The sequence below is a fragment of the Mesoplodon densirostris genome, chromosome 12 (genome assembly GCF_025265405.1).
Source record: "Mesoplodon densirostris isolate mMesDen1 chromosome 12, mMesDen1 primary haplotype, whole genome shotgun sequence".
In the NCBI taxonomy this organism is placed as follows: domain Eukaryota; kingdom Metazoa; phylum Chordata; class Mammalia; order Artiodactyla; family Ziphiidae; genus Mesoplodon; species Mesoplodon densirostris.
This window is the reverse complement of record NC_082672.1, coordinates 25,645,503-25,666,262: the sequence shown is the minus strand read 5'-3', so window position 1 is coordinate 25,666,262 and position 20,760 is coordinate 25,645,503. Positions and strand designations below refer to the sequence as shown.

At 36.5% G+C, this 20,760-nt stretch overlaps 1 protein-coding gene across 6 annotated transcripts in view; it reads right to left on the bottom strand.

Moving 5' to 3' along the window:
* The window catches only part of REPS1 (RALBP1 associated Eps domain containing 1), an 80,088-nt gene continuing 59,328 nt past the window's right edge, over window positions 1–20,760 (bottom strand). For 2 of the 6 annotated variants that reach the window (XM_060115108.1, XM_060115110.1), the window contains exons 10-20: window positions 20,324–20,404; window positions 14,726–14,813; window positions 13,841–13,942; window positions 11,467–11,539; window positions 10,030–10,148; window positions 9,129–9,193; window positions 6,834–7,019; window positions 5,552–5,647; window positions 3,776–3,924; window positions 2,553–2,658; window positions 1–261 (exon numbers count right to left, since the gene is read on the bottom strand). In XM_060115108.1, the coding sequence (XP_059971091.1) occupies window positions 193–261; window positions 2,553–2,658; window positions 3,776–3,924; window positions 5,552–5,647; window positions 6,834–7,019; window positions 9,129–9,193; window positions 10,030–10,148; window positions 11,467–11,539; window positions 13,841–13,942; window positions 14,726–14,813; window positions 20,324–20,404 (1,134 nt within the window). In that variant the 3' untranslated portion in view covers window positions 1–192. The remainder of the gene's footprint in view (window positions 262–2,552; window positions 2,659–3,775; window positions 3,925–5,551; window positions 5,648–6,833; window positions 7,020–9,128; window positions 9,194–10,029; window positions 10,149–11,466; window positions 11,540–13,840; window positions 13,943–14,725; window positions 14,814–20,323; window positions 20,405–20,760) is intronic. The other 4 variants (XM_060115109.1, XM_060115111.1, XM_060115112.1 and 1 more) reach the window with 4 other exon arrangements.

The following is a 20,760-nucleotide window of genomic DNA, read 5'->3' as shown; positions in this document are numbered from 1 at the left end:
TCATCCTGACCCTTTTATTGTTGCAATTAAAAAATAAAAGGTACTTAAATACAATGGTGAACACATAGGGCGAAACAGAATCATAAAATTTAATGTTGAATTAAGCAGTGAGCTGAATGTTTGGGTCTCCAAATTGGCTTTGAACCCAAAACCGCTTAAAAATGGGTATGTTCACAGTTAACGGCAATTGGCTTATAGGTGAGAGAATGGTCGAAGTTGTTCCAGTTGAACTTCCAGGGAAATTCTCTCCTCAAGAACATCCTGAAAAAGATGTAAAGCCAAGTTACGTTTCAACATGTATAAAAATGAAGGCACATCTAACAACAGCTCTGCATTCAGTAAAACAATTTAAATTTGTTAAGAAGAGGAAGGACAACTTCATATTTTCAAAGGATACTTTACTTTAGAAATGTAGTTTCTTTATATGTATGTAATGTTAAAATATCTTAATTAAATCTTTATTTCTTAAGTCAGGGTAATAAAATGTTTTTTGTTTCATTATCAGAAAATCCAATATTTGCAAATGATACCTACTGATGCATGAATTTTGCAAAACGCCTACCCCCTGTAGTAACTGTAGATGAGTCAGTTAACACAGATTCTTTCCCCTGGTGATCACATCTGGTCATAACGACTCCTGAACCTCCTTTTGAGTTTCAGTTTCACAATGAATAAATGTATTTTGTAATCAGAATTTCTAATTACTGTTGATTTTGAGCAGACTTTTCAGATAGCCCACAACTTCTAATTCATCCATTTTCCTTTTTTCTTTTTCTCTATCATACTAATAGTATAGTGTTTTAAACAGGATGACCTCTTCCTATTTGGTACCATACTTCCTATTTTCTGTCCTCAGAGGTAATGAGAAAAGTGATTTTTAAAATAGCTCCTATATACATGTTGCTATGATTTTCCTTAGTTCTTCAGAAAAACATGCATTAATAAAACTTTCATCTTCGAGGTATGGTACTAGCAAGCTTGTCATGAGTTTTACATTCTTCCTTTACAATGGACCAAATTCATAATAATAGAACAGCTATGAATATCTTCTTTGATCAGAGAGTTAATACAAGAATATTATCCCTTTAACGTACGTTTATCAAATGCCTAACGTGCGAGGTTTTGGGGACAGAGACACGATAGTTACAAATCTATCTAGGACAGTCTCAGTTTATCTCTGATGTCCTGGCCTATTAACACATCTCTCTCTTTTCTCTCAAAAGTACCTTGGTTTGGGGACTTCCCTGGTGGTCCAGTGGTTAAGACTCCATCTTGCAATGCAGGGGACACCGGTTCGATCCCTGGTTGGGGAACTAAGATCCCACATGCTACGGGGCAATTAAGCCCGTGTGCCGCAACTAGAGAGCCCACGCGCCACAACTACAGAGCCCATGTGCTCTGGAGCCCACATGCTACAACTAGAGAAGTCTGTGCACCACAACAAAGCGAAGCGCCCGCACGCTGCTACAAAAGATCCCGCGTGCCGCAACTAAGACCCGACGCAGCCAAAAAAAAAAAGTACCTTGGTTTGAACATTACATGGTCACCCTAAACAGAAATGATTATGGTTTACCCTCAACAAGTTCAGTTTTACTAGGACAGAGAGACAAATGTGCCATAGATATGGACAATGTGATAAAGGCTAGATAAGGAATATGAAAAGAATGTTATGGGACTCAACTAACTCTGTATTCATTTTACATTTCCGTGGACTCTTTCCTCATCTTTGTGGTTTACAACCTTGCTACTCAAAGTGGAGCCAACAGTCCAGCAGCATCTTCATCACCTGGAAGCTTATTAGAAATTGCAGAATTCTCAGGTCCCACTCCATACCTGATATAAATCAAAATGTTCATTTTAACATGACCCCTAATTAAGCATATATACATTAAGGTTTGAGAACCACTGGTTTATAAGACATGAATGCTTCATGATGTTGATGAGTCATAAATGATTCTGGCTGTTAGCTTTTTTTGTAGGGGTTCAAAGAAATCATGGTTAGTAGTAAGAAAACCAAACTCATTCCTCTCAAGTACAGATGACAGTAGTTACACACCGGCTCTAAGCACCATTTCTATTAAGGCTCGTCTTTTCTACTGCAGAGATGATCTAAATTGCCCCCATCCCTCATCTTTAGACCTGTTTAAGTCATTTTAATAGAATCTGAGTTGTCTTTGATAAAAGGATAAATTAACAATACTCAAATCATTTTAGACTTAGAGTGTAGAGAGCCACACGTGATACTGGAGGTATCTGAGGTCACAACATTTCTGCTCTTGGGTCTCATTATGAAAGTTAAGAAACATTTTAGGAATATGATGCCTTATATACATGTAGGATAAGGCAATCATACCAGAATTGAGTACAGGAAATTCTTTTTAATATTAAAGGACTCAAAGGCATATAAAACACTTGAGATCTACACTTCTCTTGCTACATGTAAAATTTCATACTAGCGTAAGAATTGCTGGATCTCCTCCAAGTTCCAGTTCAACACTAAGAGGCTCTGAGTCCATGGAACTTCCCAAATAAAGATTCAGAAACTACATTACCTTTAATTGTTGCTGCAATTCACTATTCAATCTGGCCAAAACTGTGTTGGTTTCCTTATTGCGTCTAATTGACGCCTGAATAGCTTTCTTATCTTTTCCAACAGACCTGAGAAGATAAAAAAAATTACCTTCATTTTTTATCTTTAAATTCTCTCCATTCTTCCCTGATCTCTAAACCCAGAATGCAGAGGAAGCATCTTTGCCTTGTTAGCATAGCTCAACCTCACTTGCTCAGTTTTAATGCTCCACCAAAAGTATCTAAGCTTCAGAGGCTTAATTATTGTAGTTATTGTTTTAATGATTATTCTGTACAATCACCTGAGTTTAAGACAGTCTAGAGCAAGCATCAGCAAACTTTTTCTGTAAATGGTCAGAAGTTAAGTATTTTAAGTTTTGCGGGCCATACCATTTGTGCTGAACGTTCTTCTTTTTTTTGTATCTTTTCTTTTTCTCTTCTCTGTTTTACAAAAATGTAAAAGCCCATTCTTAGCTCACGGGCCTTACAAAAACAGGCCATGGGCTGACTTTGGCCCATGAGCCCTTGTCTGCCAATTCCTGGTCTAGAACTACCATAGTTAAAACATCAGTGTTACTGTGCATGGTAATTGTTTTTTTTAAGGTTAAGATTTTTTTTTAAATTTTATTATATTTGATTTTTGGCTGCATTGGGTCTTTGTTGCTGTGCCTGGGCTTTCTCTGCTTGCGGTGAGCGGGGGCTACACTTCATTGTGATGCATGGGTTTCTCAGTGCAGTGGCTTCCCCTATTTTGGAGCACGGGCTCTACGTACGCAGGCTTCAGTAGATGTGGCTCACGGGCTCTAGAGCGAAGGCTCAGTAGTTGTGGTGCACGGGGTTAGCTGCTCCGTGGCATGTGGGATCTTCCCAGACCAGGGATTGAACTCATGTCCCCTGCGTTGGCAGGCACATTCTTAACCACTGCGCCAGCACAGAAGTCCCTGTGCACTATAAATTTTAAAGTCTGCTCCAGGATTTGCAATAGAGTGTAAAAATGGAATTGGAATTGAACTTAATAATAGAAGGGAAAAAAGTGGGAAGAATATTCTACCCGCTCATAAATGAGAAAACTCTCAAAGAGGAGCAGTGAAAAGCCTATGCTCACCTACAAGACTAGTCTGACCATAATTCCTTTCCGTTTGATATTTTTAATTGCTGTGCTTTTTGTTTCTAGTAGTTACATGTGTTCAGGAATGGCTTTGATTACCTAGGAATAGAAGGTTGTGATGCAAGAACAGCAGCTAGGACACCTGTCTTTTGTGTATGTTCATCAACTTCTGGCCTTAATTCATCTTCTGATTTTAATCTCCTTCGAACAGGTTTAGGTGGTGGAGCAAGAGGTGTTGTGCCTTTGCTCTAGGAGACAAGAATTCCATTCATAATGAGCATTTCTTGAAGACATTCACAGTTAGTTAGCACTTTGCCAACATCATATGGTTTTGTTAAGCCATTCATTCTCCAAAAATTAAGAGTCACCTGTACTACTTTGAAACAATTTATATATCTGTGGCAACAACTGACTTAAATTGCAGTGGGGAAGAACGTTCCTAGTGACACTACAATTGTAAATGTACCTACTAGACAAATTTTTTTATAGGGTGACATAATAAGCTCCTTGAGGCCCGAATTCTGTGACTCAAAGCTATCATATTCAGTTTTAACATAAATATGATACACACGCGATATATACCTGTTCAATAACTATAAAAGGGAGTCTCCAGAAATATGCATCCATTATCTCCATAGACTTTCCTACTCAAAAATCCTAAGATATATTATCTTAATGAATAAAACAATTTATAAAGAAGTGGAAAACTAGGCAATTCTTTAAAAATCCATCACTAAGATGCACAATAATTATAATTTTTGAAAATGAGTGGACATTTTATTGGTAACTGTGAATGTGTCCTCAGCAGACTCAAATATGGTATTCTGATATTTACCATAACCTGATCTGACCTGTTAATAAATAAAAACAAGAGTCAAATGCCATCTCTTTGGTTAAGTGCTATTTTTAATTTATTGCCATTAACTGACAAAAATAAAATTCACTATTAAAAAAATCACAGAACTACTAATGTAGTAAAAATTAAAGTGTCCAGAAAGCAGAATTTAAGCACTTTCAGAAACACTCACTGTTTTCATGACTACTGGGAATGTCTTAATGATGACAAAAAAAAGTTACCAAAATTTTTTTCTCAAGGGGAAGTGTCCTGATATCTGTAATTTACTTTGAAATGCAAGCAACAGATAAGAAGGATTGATATAGTTAGAGAGAAGGATGGAGATATAAAGCAAGTATATTAACACAAGGAAAAACATATATTTTCTATTTCTTTCATTTTGTATTTATATGAAATGAAGAACATTCACTAAACATATTGTGACAGTCATTTCATGATGTATGTAAGTCACATCTTTATGCTGTACTTCTTAAACTTATACAGTGTTGTGTGTCAATTACATCTCAATAAAACTGGAAGAAAAATAAAGTATAGTAAATACTAATGGTATAATCAAGGTGTGGGTTTACTAATGTACAATGTAAAATTCTTTCAACCTTTCTGTATGTTTAAAATTTTTCATAATTAATTTTTGGGAAAAAAATCATTCCTAAGACAGTTAAAGAAAAAGAGCACACAGTATAACATAAACCTTAAAGGTTGATAATTTTCCCCTATTATACTCATAACTGCAATAAGAGAAACTAAATATGACAAATAAGGAAGCTCTACTTTATATGTCTGAAAGAATGTAATAACCACATTAAGATTTGAGAACCTGTGGCATGCATTAATACAAATGATAGGCTATCATCTCTATCTCTAGGTGGACTGTGTTCTGAGATGGACTAAGCATATTACAGTTAAAGGCAGTGGAATGAGTTAGATCATCTCGAACTTTATTTCTAAGGTTTTCAAATTATCTCATATAACTTTTCATATGCATAAAATAATCAATATTTAAAAAGACTTCTGTATACCACATTGGCGGGAGCGCTAGCAGCTGTCTTTTCTTCAATTTTACTGTCTGTTTTGGCAACTCGAAGAGAACTTGCAGGATCAGAAGCTTTTTCAACCTAGAGATGAATATATTATTATCACAAATTATATATAAGTAATATACATATATGAATAAATATACATGTAACAAATCAGAGTTAAATGTTTATAAAATATTCATTCTAACAATAAGAAACCTGAGATGAAGATGAGAGGGAATTTGAGAATACTTTATAAAATGATCATTCTCTACTACTAAAGGGCAGAGAGGGGAGGTAATAAATCTCTGAGGGGGTGGGGGGTGGCTGAGGATGCAGCACTGTCTGGGAAGTTCTTTGGTTGGGGGAGGGGAAGCATCCATTCCAGGCGAGTTAAGTACCAGTACCCTGTACACACCTGCACTCCCCTTAGGCCCACCCTGCCTTCCTGGAGGTGCAGCCCATTTCCCTAGTAGCCCCAGGCCAGGCAGAAAGTTGCAGGATTGAAGAAGTGGCTAGTAGAAAACTTTCCATGGATCAGACCTATAAGAACACTTCGTCTAAATTATGCCAGTCAAACAAGCAGATTTTTGGATGTGTTAAGAGAAGATCAGTATAAATTGAAACAATCAGAATGGACTCCAGAATTCCCATTCCCTCCAACTCCACATTTACACTTAGCGACGACAGGGATCCCTAGAGAAGTTCGTGCTGCTAGAACTAAAGAACCTCCCAGAACACTGTCTGCAAAGATTAAATTTCGACATCCTGTAGACTGTTAAGTCTAACTAACGTGACTTCCTCTCATACAATCTTCACCAAATCACAAAATCAAATGCTTAGCAGTAAGATGCAACCCCCCCATAAAGTGACTTAGTCTCATACAAACTGAATGTAGCTATGGTAACCATAGCCTCTTATTACACAGAAATGTTTACCAAATCACACGAGATGTTTAGCATTAAGGTGCAACTCCCAGAACAGTATTTTAGCCAAGACCAGATGGTTGTGCTTGTGTCTTTTCATGTGACAGCTACCCCTCACCCAGATTTTGATTCTTATTAAGCATTTTATGCAACCAGCAGGTGTCTGAGGACAATAAGAAATTGAGAAGCACTGACCTAGGGAATATAAATCCTCTAAAAGAAGCAGCAGCAGATATTTTATTCGCTGAGGCCCCTTCTATTATTTGCTCTTTTAGGGGTTCCTCTGTTTAAAGACTGGCTTCTGAGCATGATATGAGAAGATTCCCAGCGGAAAATTAGATAAGCCCTTGAAAACTGACCGGCAAGACCTCTGGATGCTTCTCGGCTTCATCATCTTGTTCTTCATTTACATTTGATGCAGCAAATACTTCAAATTGGCTGAAATCTGCAAAATTTGGTTGTTCTGGTATCTGCTGAGGTGAGGTACTAGTGTGAGTTATCAGGCCATCGGCATCCACCGGGCGATGCACAACGGGACCAGCAGCCTATATGAGGGTTTAGGACAGAAGAACAGACATTTTATTGGTGTTACCAGTGTCAGAGAGGAGCTTTCTTTTTCTCTGAAAATTTATTATAAGGATGCTCTTTTTACTAGCTGGAAATTCAGGGAGGTGAGCTACAGTAACATTTAGCTCTAAAAAACCTTAAGTGAAATGCTAAGACACTAAAAAAATTAAGATGACAAACCTCCAATAAAAAAGATACTTTTACAAAATTCTTATTGCAAAGAAAGGGCATCACAGGAGAGGGGAAGTTCTGGCCCTAATCTCTGATTCCCCCCATGCATCTATTTTTTTCTTAATTGGGCTACTGCATAATTGTTCATTCTATAAAAAAGCTATTTTTTAAAATGTTTCATTATGTTTCTAAAAAGATTGTTATTTTTAAAGTGTGCAAACCCATGCTCTAGCTACTCTCTGACACGCCAATGCACGTTTCTTCAATTTGTCCTCCACTCCTTTGCCAGATCAAGTCTTCTAAAGTCTTCAATCGAAAAATAAATTTATTGAGTATCTACTTTTGGCCAAGCACTATGGATATAATAGTGAATAAACAAGTAAGGTCCATCCCCTAATAAAGCCTAGTGCAGGACAAGAGATAAATAAACAAGGATTTAAAATACCGTGTGAGGAGTTTTATGACAAAAGAAGTACAGGATGCTACAGGAATAAATCTGAAGTCTCTTTAAAAAGTCTCTTTAAAAATTCTCTATATCCTATAAGAAAAATTCCACCTTCTTAGTATGATATAGGAGATGCTCTGCCCCTTTTCCACCTCTTTAATTTCCTTTCCCATGACTCTAGTTGTACTGAACTCAATGGTTTTTCCTTGAAGAATATGCCAGGCTTACCTTACACCTCTATGCCATTCCTTGTGGTTGTAATGCCCTCTCCCCAAGAAATACCATTTTATCTTTCAAGTCTCTGCTTAAGTCTAACTTACTTCATCTTACTTAGACCTTTTCAATGTGATCCCTGACTTTACCAGCTAGAAAAGCTGTGCCAAAGCATTTTATAAATAAGTCTACTGCAGCACTTTTACTGTAAGTGTTGTTTACAGTTCTGTCTTTTGCACTAGACTGGTTCTTGAGTCAAGAGACCAACTCACTGGGTTTCACAGCTTAACACAGTAAAAGCATTTTTGTTGGCACTTTAGATAAAATAAATACTGGAATATCCAAATTTCAGTGTCTTTGATGATTAGGAAACCATCTTTTTAACTGCAAATAAGCAACTTCATTATAAGAATCTAACTCAGAAAAATCAACCAAACTCATTCATGTAAAAGGTAGGCCAGTCAGTCACATAAAACTAAGCTATAGTCCAGAATCTATCTTGGAACATAACAGTTTTATGCAGATGCAAACAACTTCGACCTGGCAGGGTGGGTGCAGAAGTCGTCTAACACTTCCTTCACTGACGCAGTAACAAATCCAGGGAGATGCAGGGAGGTTACTCTGAGTCACTGCTAGATCCAGGACATAACATGGACACCTCGTATCTCCCAATCCACTGCTCTTTCCTCTAAACCCTCCTTTGTCAAGACATTATCCTTTGGTTCACTTCTGAGCCTCTTTCAAAAAATAACTCAAATCATTATTGGAATCCTTATCTTCTAAAATAAGACCTAGCTTTCCTGAATTATTACTATTTTTTTATAAATGTATTTATTTTTGGCTGCGTTGTGTCTTTGTTGCTGCTCTCGGGCTTTCTCTAGTTGCAGTGAGCAGGGGCTACTCTTCATTGTGGTGCGCGGGCTTCTCACTGCGGTGGCTTCTCATGTTGCGGAGCACAGGCTCTAGGCGCGTGGGCCTCAGTAGTTGTGGCGCACGGGCTTAGTTGCTCCGCGGCATGTGGGATCTTCCTGGACCGGGGCTCGAACCTGTGTCCCCTGCATTGGCAGGTGGATTTTAACCACTGCATCACCAGGGAAGTCCCCTTCCCTGAATTATTAATAAATGCACATTAAGAATGACAATTATGTACTTCCTGATCTTCAGAATAATTCTAGAATAGAATCAAAGACCTAATAGACAAATTGACTAAGGGGACTATAATAGCTGATGCTTAGCAGTGACTACCTAGGAGAATTACCTGTGAGGGCTGTGGTCTTGGAGGCACTGCAGGAGGTTGGGCAACAACTCCACCCTGTTGCTGTCCTGTGTGAACACACAAGTCTTCTTTTTGTAAAAATATAATTACTTTGCTAATAGAACAGACAGGCTGAATGTGATCAAATGATAAAAGATTTCCAATACCAACATATGGTATTGGAAGCCATATATAACTTGCAAAACTGTCTAGATGTGGTCAAACCTCATGGCCTCTTCTCAGACCTCATTTCTCTGGCTCTCCTGCATGAGGCACTCTTGTCTTGCTCCTCCCTATTTCCATGACACTATACATTCTTGGTTTTCTTCCCATATTTCTGATTGCTCTTTAGCTATCAAATATGAAGACTTCCAAATTTTCTCTCATTTAACACTTCAGCCTATTAATTCTATGTAAATGATTCTCAAACAATACATCAATCTTCCCTAACCCACAAGTCCAATGGCCTGTTGATTATTTCTCTTTTTTCTCATCATTCCAAACGCATAATATCAAAAACAGAACATCATCACCCTCCGTCCTAACTTCTCTATTTCCACCAGCATGATAACAATATGACCAGTCATATAAAAATTAAAACCTTTGAGTAAGTTATGACTCTTCTTTCTCTTTTGTCATGTAATTTAAGACCTATTAGCTTTCCCTCCTTGATACCCCCACATCGTTCTTTTAAAATCTCTTGTGGCATCTCTCAGGTTCCCATCGTTATCATTTGAACTCAATTTAGGTAGTCATTAAGAGAAAAAAATTCCCTCTCATTTGATACTTTTTCTATTCAAAATTTTTCTTCATATAAATATAAAAAAATAAGAGAAAATACTGTGTATCTTTAGCTTAATATATTTAATGTATTTAATATATATTATGGTTCTCTAACCCCTACCTGTGGTGACTGAAAAGGTCCGATTCATATCTAAAGATGACGATCTAGAATGAGAGGGCTGAGGCCTTGGAGGGGGAGGTGGTGGTGCAGTGTTATCAGGCGACATTCCTGAATGAGACCTGCAAAATTCGCCCCGTTACAATTGGTCATGCTACTGACATTGGAGCTTTTCTTTTTTCTTCTTAAGCATTCAAACTCAGCTAAGCAGCAAAGGATCTTATTGGTGTGACATTTTCTCCAGAGGACAGACAAGTATTACAATGAATAAACAGTACTGTTTATGATGTGCATTCAACAAGTAGTTATTTAATATAGCAAATAACCTTCTTTATAATTATACAGTCAACAAAATTTCAAAAAATTTAAAAAGAAAGTTAGTTATTAACATGAATTCAAGGTAGACTTCTAACCTAGAGTAATGTTTTTTCATTCATTTAAAGATAATACTAGTCTCAAAAGCTATTTTCAAAAAAGAGAAACTCTACTTTCACATACGGTTAGCCTTCAACTTACTTAAAGTTTGGTAAGCTGAGGTAGAATGTGGCTCAACTATGTGAGATGCCCATTCCTGTGTTACCACAGGCCCTCTCATTTTAGAGGTGATTATTTATCCTCATGCTCAACCCTCTCTCGAGACTCACTTACTGGCCACCGAAGTCTCCTATGTATTCTGAAGAGTCTCATGGACTTTAGCAATCTGATCCTCACTACTAGGAATAAAAAGTAGACTAAAATCCAAACTGGCTGAGAACTCTAAGATATATGAAAAAGCAGCCTTTTGACTGTGTGAGCTCTTCAGAGATTCTATATTACCACTCTCTCCATATATCCTCCAGGAGTGTGGCAAAAGGCTCTTACAATGCGTGAAAAGCAGGGGAGAAAGATGCTTCTGTCCTGTGCACAGTTCTGAGTGGACGGTGAAGCCCTTGTAGACAGAGCCCTTGCTACCCTCACCCTACCCCACACCTTTTTTTGTTTGTGTCTGAGACGTTATATATAATGCAGATCTTCAGGGTGGGTAGGTAGTCCAGCACTGGGCTGTGCTTCCAGATGACATTTTAAAACACTGAATTTTTTTGGTACTTGCCCATAAGGCTATGAAAGGAAATATGCACATTTCTTACTTAAATAGACTCTCACTGATGAGCTACAAAAAGGACTGTATTCAACCACTACTGCCAAAAAATTATCAGCTCATTTTAAACCTTCCACAGAATACCATGAACACATAACGGTTCCTTCTGTTTTCCTATTAAAGTTGGAAAGAATCAAAATCATTTCTCTTTTACATAAATCAGTAGGTAACCTAACAGCCTTTAGAGAAGTGCAGAGCTGAAGAATAGAGAAAAATAACTTATACTTGGTTTTAAATAATTTTAAATATTAAAACATTAACAAGATATTTTAGTTATGCTTTTTATTGACAGAAACACTAACCTTTGACGAGTTACATTGTTCCCAATCTGTTCTGGATCCGAAGTAAAAGAATCTGAACTACTGTAACCATCTGCTGATAAATGGGATATATCCTATTTAATAATAATCATTTATATAACTGAATTATTGTTTCAAGTCAGAGATATTCAAAGATTGGCTAACACGTTAACATTTCATCATAGTATTACTAACTGTAAAAAATTAGATATAAATCAAATAAATTATGGACTATCTACACAACACAATACTATGCACAGAGAACAAGTTACAATCTAAAAAAGTTATTATTTAATAACAGAGAAATATTCAAAATAAGTTACATGGAAGGAGGATAGAAAACAGTACATATACTACAGTTTCATTTCATATAAGAATATAACATGCACAGAATGAGGATTAAGGTTGACAAGGAATGCTAATCACGGTCACTCGTAGAATAGTGAGATTACAAGTAATTTTCATTTTCTTATTTTTATTTATTACATTTCTACAAGTGTGAATAATTTTTGTAATGAAAAAATTCATTTTTAAAGAATAAATTAGAAATATCTTAAGTAAAAAAGCTAACTTCAAAACTGTTAATGTAAAATTTTTAACAATTTGACAAGGGAATAAAACGTGCTTAGACAATAATAAAATTTATGAAATTAACCAGAGGGTACCAATTTTTCACCTGAGGTAATATCATTTTCAATTTCCTCAAAGTCTTATGAAGGAGAAGAGAATCCCAGAAGCAGACTAAGAGTTGCGAAGCAGTAAAGAAGTTTTAAAATAGAAACTCTAGGGATAATGTGAAGAAATACTACTCATACCTTTCAAGAGTGATAAATTGAAGGGACTGGTTATTTGGTTTAGTTTCATTTCAAAATGTATCCCTTTCCTTTTTATTGTCAAGTCACTGAGAAGTTTACTTAATTGGTACAAGAAGGATGCTAAAATTAACAAACTTCCATTTGGATGTTCTAATAGGCATCTCAAGCTTATCATGTCCTAACCTGAACTCCTACTCTCCCCCCACCACAAACCTTCTCCTACCACAGACTCTGTCAATTCCCAGTTGCTAAGATCCCTTGAACCACTCGTGACCCCCCCACCCCCACCCCTTCACATTCAAGCAAATCCTGTGGTCTTTTCCTACCAAAATCTAACCAGAATCTGACCACTTCTCAGCACTTCTACTGCTACCACCCTAGGCCAAGCTATCATCTTCTCTTGCCTGTATTGTTATAACTGTTTCCTAAAATGGTCTTTCCCTGTTTGAACTCTTGCCTTCTTCTGGCCTATTCCCAATACAGCAGCCAGAATGATCCTGCTAAAAAAGGAAGGTCAGATTATGTCACTTCTCCATTCAAAAACCTTCTAAATCGGGCTTCCCTGGTGGCGCAGTGGTTGAGAGTCCGCCTGCCGATGCGGGGGACACGGGTTCGTGCCCCGGTCCGAGAGGATCCCACACGCTGCAGAGCGGCTGGGCCCGTGAGCCACAGCTGCTGAGCCTGTGTGTCCGGAGCCTGTGCTCCGCAATGGGAGAGGCCACAACAGTGAGAGGCCCGCGTACCGCAAAAAAAAAAAAACCTTCTAAATGGCTTTTCGTCTTACTCAGTAAAAGTCAGTCTTACACTGCTCCCCAGTTACTATTCTCCCACTTGCTACCTCTACCTGCCAAATTTACTAACTAGTTCTATTTCGGGTGTTTGCTTGCTGTTCCCAGTAAATAAGGCATCTTCCCTAAACCAGGGCTTCATATTGGCTGTTCCTTGTGCCTTAAACATCCTTCCTTCAGATATTCACACAGCCCAATTCCTTGTCTCCTTCAAGTTTTAACTCAAATGTCATCTTTTGTAAGGCCTTCTTTGATCACCTTATTCAAAATGTCACTCCCTCTCCCCTTTCACAACTTAATTTTTATCCAGGGTGTTAATTATCTCCTAAGATAGGAGTCCTTTTTTTCTGTTACCTCCCCTACAGAATGTAAACTCCAAAAGGGCAAAGATTTTTTTGTTTTGTTTTGTTTACTGCTGAATCCCCAGTGGCTAGAACAGAGCCTGGCACATAGTATTCCATTAACATTGGCTGAATGAATGAATATATACCCAATTTCTTGTGAGAGAGAAAGAAAGGAGCTAGTGGGAAAGAGCCAACATACAAAATCTGGCTAGTTGAGAGGGATGGCAAACAGGAGGCCTGCCTTGAAGACGGTTCAGTGGCAATGGACAACCAGTTATTCATACAGAGGGTAGGGTGTTTAAAATGACTGACTATTCTCTGCATTATCCAGTGAAGATAATATTAAATGGTTATATATTTGAATTATTCAGACTCTAAGTCCAGACTTAATAAACCTCAAATGGATGATGCTACTCTATCTTTCACTTACCTACAGTATTTCCAGAAGCAAATTTCACTGATGAATTTATCTTATTTTCTTCTGAAAGGTCAGATGTTTTCACCAGTAATGGGCTAGTGGGATTAGTATGATCTAGGAGACAATTAATAGGTAAAAATACAAGATATAGGTATCTGAATTAATAAATTCATAAACCTCAGAGTACAAGACTTTGTTTCAATACTCTGAAGAAGTAGCAAGTAAATCCATGAAATGTAAGACAAAATAATATTTAATAGGACAAACATAAACCTATTTATATAGAATTTTGTTTTCTGCCACAACAGAAGATACTTTATAATGAAAGAGTCAATCTGCATGTTCATACTTTGTTAATTTTATCCCTGTAGGGCAATTAGTTAAATAAAACACCACACAAATGACTGTAAAATAAGTAATTTATGTTGTTGACTTACATAGAAAACAAATCTATCTGTGAGAGACCCTAACTAAAACATTTAATCTAAAATGAGGAGAAACTTCAAGAGTTTAAGCAAAATATACTATTTCAAAGTCAAGATTCACTTTAACATATACCTCTTCGGTTAAAATTTGAACATACTTTAAATGTAAATTCACAAGAATGATCATAAGAACCCACGGGGTATTAGAAAAGTCACGTTTTCCAAACGTCCTTATTTAAAAACTTTATAAATTAAATTCAATAATTTGCTTTTAAAACTGTAATATAAATTTTAAAAAATATACAAGCACACACACACAGTACAAATATAATTGCAGAAAGTACTATGTTAAAAAATAAGCAATTAACAAAAGAAACCTGAACTCAGAATGATTACCTGTGTATTTTGGTTTGATGCTAATCTAAAATATAACCCACTAAACTAAGATACAACCCAGCAACAACTTCCTTACCACTGCCAGTTCTTTTAAGTTCCATTTCCTGCATGTGGATTTTGCTTGGAGTCATACGAATGGGAACTGGATGAACAATAGCAGTATCCTACAGACGAACGGGAGGAAATACAGAATTTGTATTAAAAATGCCAAGCAGGTACCCTGAAATAACCAAAATTAAAAACACTTCAAAAACTGGTGGACAGAGTTTCTCATTCACACTAAGGCAAGCATGAAAATTAATTTTTTAAATAAAAGTTCCAGAATTATATTTAAAAAAATCAAGTTTTCTATATACACCTAATAATCTGATTTGTTTTATAAAAAGTACATTTTAACTTTGAGTGATTAAAGATTTGAGAAAAAAACTGATCTTATAAAAATACAATTCAAGACAATATTCAAAGGCAAAGTGTGAAATGATCTGATGAAATTATACAAATCTGAACCTTTGAGGTTAAAAGGAACTGTTTCATGAGAACCCAAAGACTAAGTAAAAGATTGAATTCATTTTCACTAAACTGCTCAAAAAATTTGACACTTTTCTTTTTCACGTATAAAACAAAGTTAAGGACATGCCTGTCATATTGTAACAGTAGGCATGATACTTTCTACAGATTAGTTCTACAGAACTGTTTAAAATTCATGCATAAAACTTCCACAAAGGAACCCATTTTTTTAAGAGTTGGGATAAGTAACACTCCTACTCTAACATTAATACTGTCCTTAAATTTTTTCGTGACTATACTACATCTGATAATTCTCAACTGAAGTCATGAGTGGCAAGTCTAGTTAGAGGGGTAAAGGAACTGACGGAATCAACTTCTGAAAATAGTATAAAGCAATGTATGGCAGCCTCTCCAAAAGGGAAGGAAGAGAGAAAGGTGCATCTGGGTAGCCAGGGAGGCCTGGCCCTGGGAGCTGAGATGCCCAGGGGAGGAACTAGAACAGGATCAAGCATTTGGCTTAACAGCAACAGACCAGCTAAAAAACATGCCTACAGGAGTTCAGCCCCTTCTACTAGGAGTCAGCTCGTATTTTGTATGTGCTGCTGCTAAAGACTGAACTTGAGATCCTTAAATTTCAAATATCTAGTAATGAGTTTAAGTTTATGATTTAGTGTGAAGGATAATGACCTTTCAACTTAAGTTGGACACTGTTTTGGTGACAGTATTAACACCACACCTCTGCAACTTCTAGCATACCATCTCCTGTTTGACAGGTCTCCTTGGCTTATTCGCAAAATCTCTAAATTCAACCCATTTATAACAAATGAATTCTTTACTGCAATTAAACAGATAAATCCATTTACAGTAATTTCCTGTCCCTACACCAGTGAGATTCTGGACAGGGTTGTGTACTATTTAATAAACCTGAACTAACATTTCCCCTACAACTCTAAAGTTAGTTATAAAAGATCAACATAATAGATGGATAAAAGTTTAGATTTCTCACATAAGAATGAGTCATACTCAGGAAATGATTAACAATACACTCAAGATGTTGTTTGTTATGTTTATGGTTATGAAAAACATGGCTTTAAGAATAACTACTATTTTCTTAACTTACAATTTTAATAGCAAAAATAACTGCTGAGAATCAGAATTTAACATTCTAAGGCAAGATTAAAGGAGAAAGCATGATAGATTCATGCTTATTCCAAACCCAAAGCACACTAAGAAAAAACAAGCAAGGAAAACTTATTAGATGCTTTAACTCATAATATTGATCTAATATATATTCTGTGTGTATGTACGTAGAGTGATACTTATAAAATTTGTAACAGGAATATTAAGTAGCCTTTTCATGTATTTCCAGTACAATAAAGGGAGGTCACAATAATGACCCCCCAAAAAGAAAATCATGAATGTTCTCTTCATTCTCTAAATAATTCGCATAAGTTTCTGTACCAGCAAATCAATTTCCTGCTGCATACCTCAGTCATATAACTAATTGTTGCTGTGAGCCTGCACTAGCTTTAATCCAGTGGATCCTGCTACCAGGAGGACAAGGCAATTCCTGGAAGAGCTTTAACGCAGATGACCAGGCCCCACCTAGGACTAGTGATCAGAAGCTCGGTCTGTGACTGTGACGTGCAGCAGAAGAAAGAGCTTTGACTTCAAACATTTCAACACCCAGGTGAAGAACCATACATGCCTGTAAGTCTCTGGGTCCTGAGCCACAAGATGCCAAAGTAACACTTTCTCTGCTCCAAATCAGCATCCCCATATTTAAAAATAGAGAAAAAAGTAAAGAGACTGACTGGCAGGCTCTGCTCACTTTCTTCTAACTATTCAAATCACCCAAAGCCTTTAGGAAACCCATTCCTAAACACTCATGGCACATTTGTATCCTATATTTAGGTACTTGATTTTATACATCTTAGTACTTTATTGAATATTCTATTGTGCTCAAATATCTACCTTTTCTACTTGGCTTAAATTTTACTATCCTGTCTGTCTGAAACCAGCCCTGCCTACTTGCTATTCCTGTGTCACTTAGTTCAGGTGCTCATCATCTCACTCTCTCTTGACCCCATCAGTCCTTCACATTGTTGCCTGAATGATCTTCCCCAGCTACCTCTTTGGCACCCTCATCTTATCATGGTACTTCTTGTTAGCTCCTAGTTAAGTTCAGACCCTTGGTCTAGGAAACAAAGATCTTCCCAGTCAGGTTTCAGCCACACTCTTCAGCTCCCCATCACTCCCCCATCCGTATCTACCCTATACCCTCACTGCACTGAATTGCTCCTGCTAGTGACCTTCTGCTTGCAATGCCCTTGTCCACTTCTGCCAATTCACGGTTTCATTCAAAACTCATCATACAAACATACCCTCTTTTGTGAAAACTTTACCAAATACACTGGGCTGAGTTAGCCCACAGTTCTCTGCCCACAGTTTTGTTCACGGCTACATATGGTAATTATCAAAGTCAGCTATATTAAACCATCAGTTTATAATGATTAAGCTGTGGTCTACTTAAGACTGGACTTGTTTTTTGACATCTTGGTATTCCTAGAGAATAACACAGGCACCTGGAAGGGGGCTCCACCAGACCAACTGAGTTGGCTGGGCATAATCAGTGATCAAATGAACTCCCTTTTCATACCCTGAGTGAGTCAAACATTCTACAGCACTCAAGATCAGAGATAAGTCATGGCGGAGACTAGTGCACTGCACTTCTCGTCAGTCTAGAATTTCCTGGTGGAAACAGATTCTACCAGAATAAGCAGTTCAACAAAAGTAGTCAAGTTTCTGGAAATGAGATATCAGAAACTCAGTTTCATAACAATTCTGGGAGCCTAATAATTAACCATCTCAGTTTGCATGTGAGGTCACTGCACTGGGTGGTGGCTGTCTCTAAGTGCTACAGAGCAGTTTGGAGTCCTTCACAGACAAACTTTATTGAGCAATACCTACTTATCAAAATTTGGCTTTTAAAAATTATTCCATTAAGTGTTTCTGACACTGTAAGGTATGTTACATTCATATCAGAACTATAGTGTTCTTTTTCTCCTATGTGAGTCTCTTCTAATCTGAATGGACCTTATTTACTTACTTATAATCCTTATTTATATAAACCTTGCAAAGGATCATTTGGGAATGTGGCCACAGGCTGTGTTCTGTAGACTGGTAATGTGTCAGGTAAGAATTAAATGAAGGTTAAGAAACTCAGACCCTCACTGAAAGCAGGGCATTGTACTAATTGAAAGTTTATAGTGAGATTATAGTTTGCCAGCGTAAAAGAAAAAAGATGTTTCTACGTACCAGATTATAAATATTTAAGACTGCCAACTTTATCAAATTTAGAGGTCTAAATTCAAGTTTAAAATGTCAATTAACCATTTAAAACTTTCTTTCCTAGAGCCTCCTGCCATACTAGAAAAAACAAAAGAAAGTATTGTGCCATATCATTTAAAACACTAGAGCTGGAATTCACAAATTTGGATATTATTTCCAAGAAGTTACAAGAATATCACTGTTATTAAGTCAACTATTTCCCTGCATTTCTTGCCAGTCATGAGTCAATTTATTTTGCCTCCGAGTTCTAGATTTTTATATTTAATGTTCTTTTCTGGCCTGACAAAGATCATAATACTATGAATTATTACTCTGAATATCTCTTAAGGGTTAGAGAATAAAAGAGTCTCTAATGCTACATCCTTCCCTGTAAAATACTTTTATTAAGTACTTTAAATAAAATTAACTTGACTCTGTAAGTAGGAGATAAGAATAATATGGAGAAATGAAACTCAGAGCTGAAGTAAAACTTTCTTTTAGCTTATAGCACCTGTCACTTCCCAGGAAACTTTAATTACTGCTGCTAATAAGCAGGAAAAATTGTTAAGTGTTGCCTTTTTATTTCTCTCCCATTTTTCAGAGACTAAAAGCAAAGATTAATGTCCTCAAAGTAGTAAGGAAAGAGAAGGCCAAAGACTCAGATAATCTACATATTAATTGGCCCCTGAATAATGAATAGATTATAAAAATAGACACTTAAAACACTTCCATACATTATGTTTGAATTCAATATAGCAGTATTCTCTGTATTTCAAACAGATATAAATTCTTTAAAATTATAAAACACACCAAAGAGCCATTAATTTAAAATGTTGAAGATGTACTATTATCTTTAAATGCCACTTCTCCCAAATCCATATTAAATAACAAGACTATTTTAACATTTAATTAATAAATGCTGGCTATCTTTGGTCAGAAACATCTAAAAAGAATGCCTTGTGTCACTTTCTCCAATTCTTTTCACTGAACTCATTCTTAAAAATCCTACCTTTACACTCTTCTTCCCTTCCTACTTACTTCCTCTTTTCTTTTTGAAAGGTACTTATTAGCATGTCCTTCTCTTTATGGGAAAAAATGAAAAATAAAAGAAAAAGCAGGAGCGAACAGTGAGAAGACTGTAACAGCTACAGTATAGAAGTTTTCAATTAACTTGAGGGACGGGTGGGGCATATATGAAGTTCAATCTATGAGACAGAATTTATTTTTTAAATCAGGATGTGAACTTTGTAGCATTTTCAAAGCAACACAGTGAACCACAGGAAGACAAGACGGAGCCTCCTCTGCACAATGGGAATCTTTGACCAACAGCACTATTGTTTTGCTGAACTTGATTCTCTTGTAACAGGACTCAACATACTAATTAAGTCAAAGCTGTACCATCTGGACTGTTAAAATAAAAGATGACACTGCATATTTACATACATAGCACAGGTTACACGATGTGTAAGCATACAAATAAAATAGTATTTACTGTCATTACACTGAAATAAGCAGTATATGTTTAATAAAACATACACTCAATTAGCAAATGAAAACAAGGTCAACTAAATCAATTGTCACAAAATGCTCCTTTAGACACATGTATCAGATTTTAAAAACATAGATTTCTCTCATTAAAATAACTAGAAAATACAAAGAATGGTAAAAAAAAAAAAAAAAGTTCTTTCCACCATTAAACACACAAAAATTGAAAAGCCTGCCACCATTTCCCTCTAAGCACTCCACTGAATCATGCATATCAGCTAAAAACCATAATGAATGAAAATTTGGGTTAATAAAATTAATTTCAAACAAGCAAGCTAAGTGATTGACTTACAGGATCAGCTGGTGCAATGTTAGAATCAAATTGGGTCAGAGTTTGTGAGCTTGAAGAGCGTTCACTAAATGTCTCCCACTGCTGAACAGACAGAGGAGAGACAAGTCAGCATGATGAGAAAGATGGAGTAAAAGATCACCGGAGAAGATTTAGCAAAGTAATTCAGAGGTTGCACTGCAAGTTGTGTTTCGTAGGCCTGACAAAATTCCGTAAGTTCTATTTTTCCATAAACATTCTACATTATCTATGCTGGGTCATCTTGTAATGTAAAGTGAGCAGCTTCACGATCAAATGTACAGTAACAATTTACTGCAATCTCTACGGGAGAGATTCAAAGCCTTACAGAATTCAATTCAAAACACAATAAAGGAACAGAGTCTAAGTGGTATAAATGGTGACAAAAGAAAAATATAAAGGGGTTTGTCTTGACTAGAGAA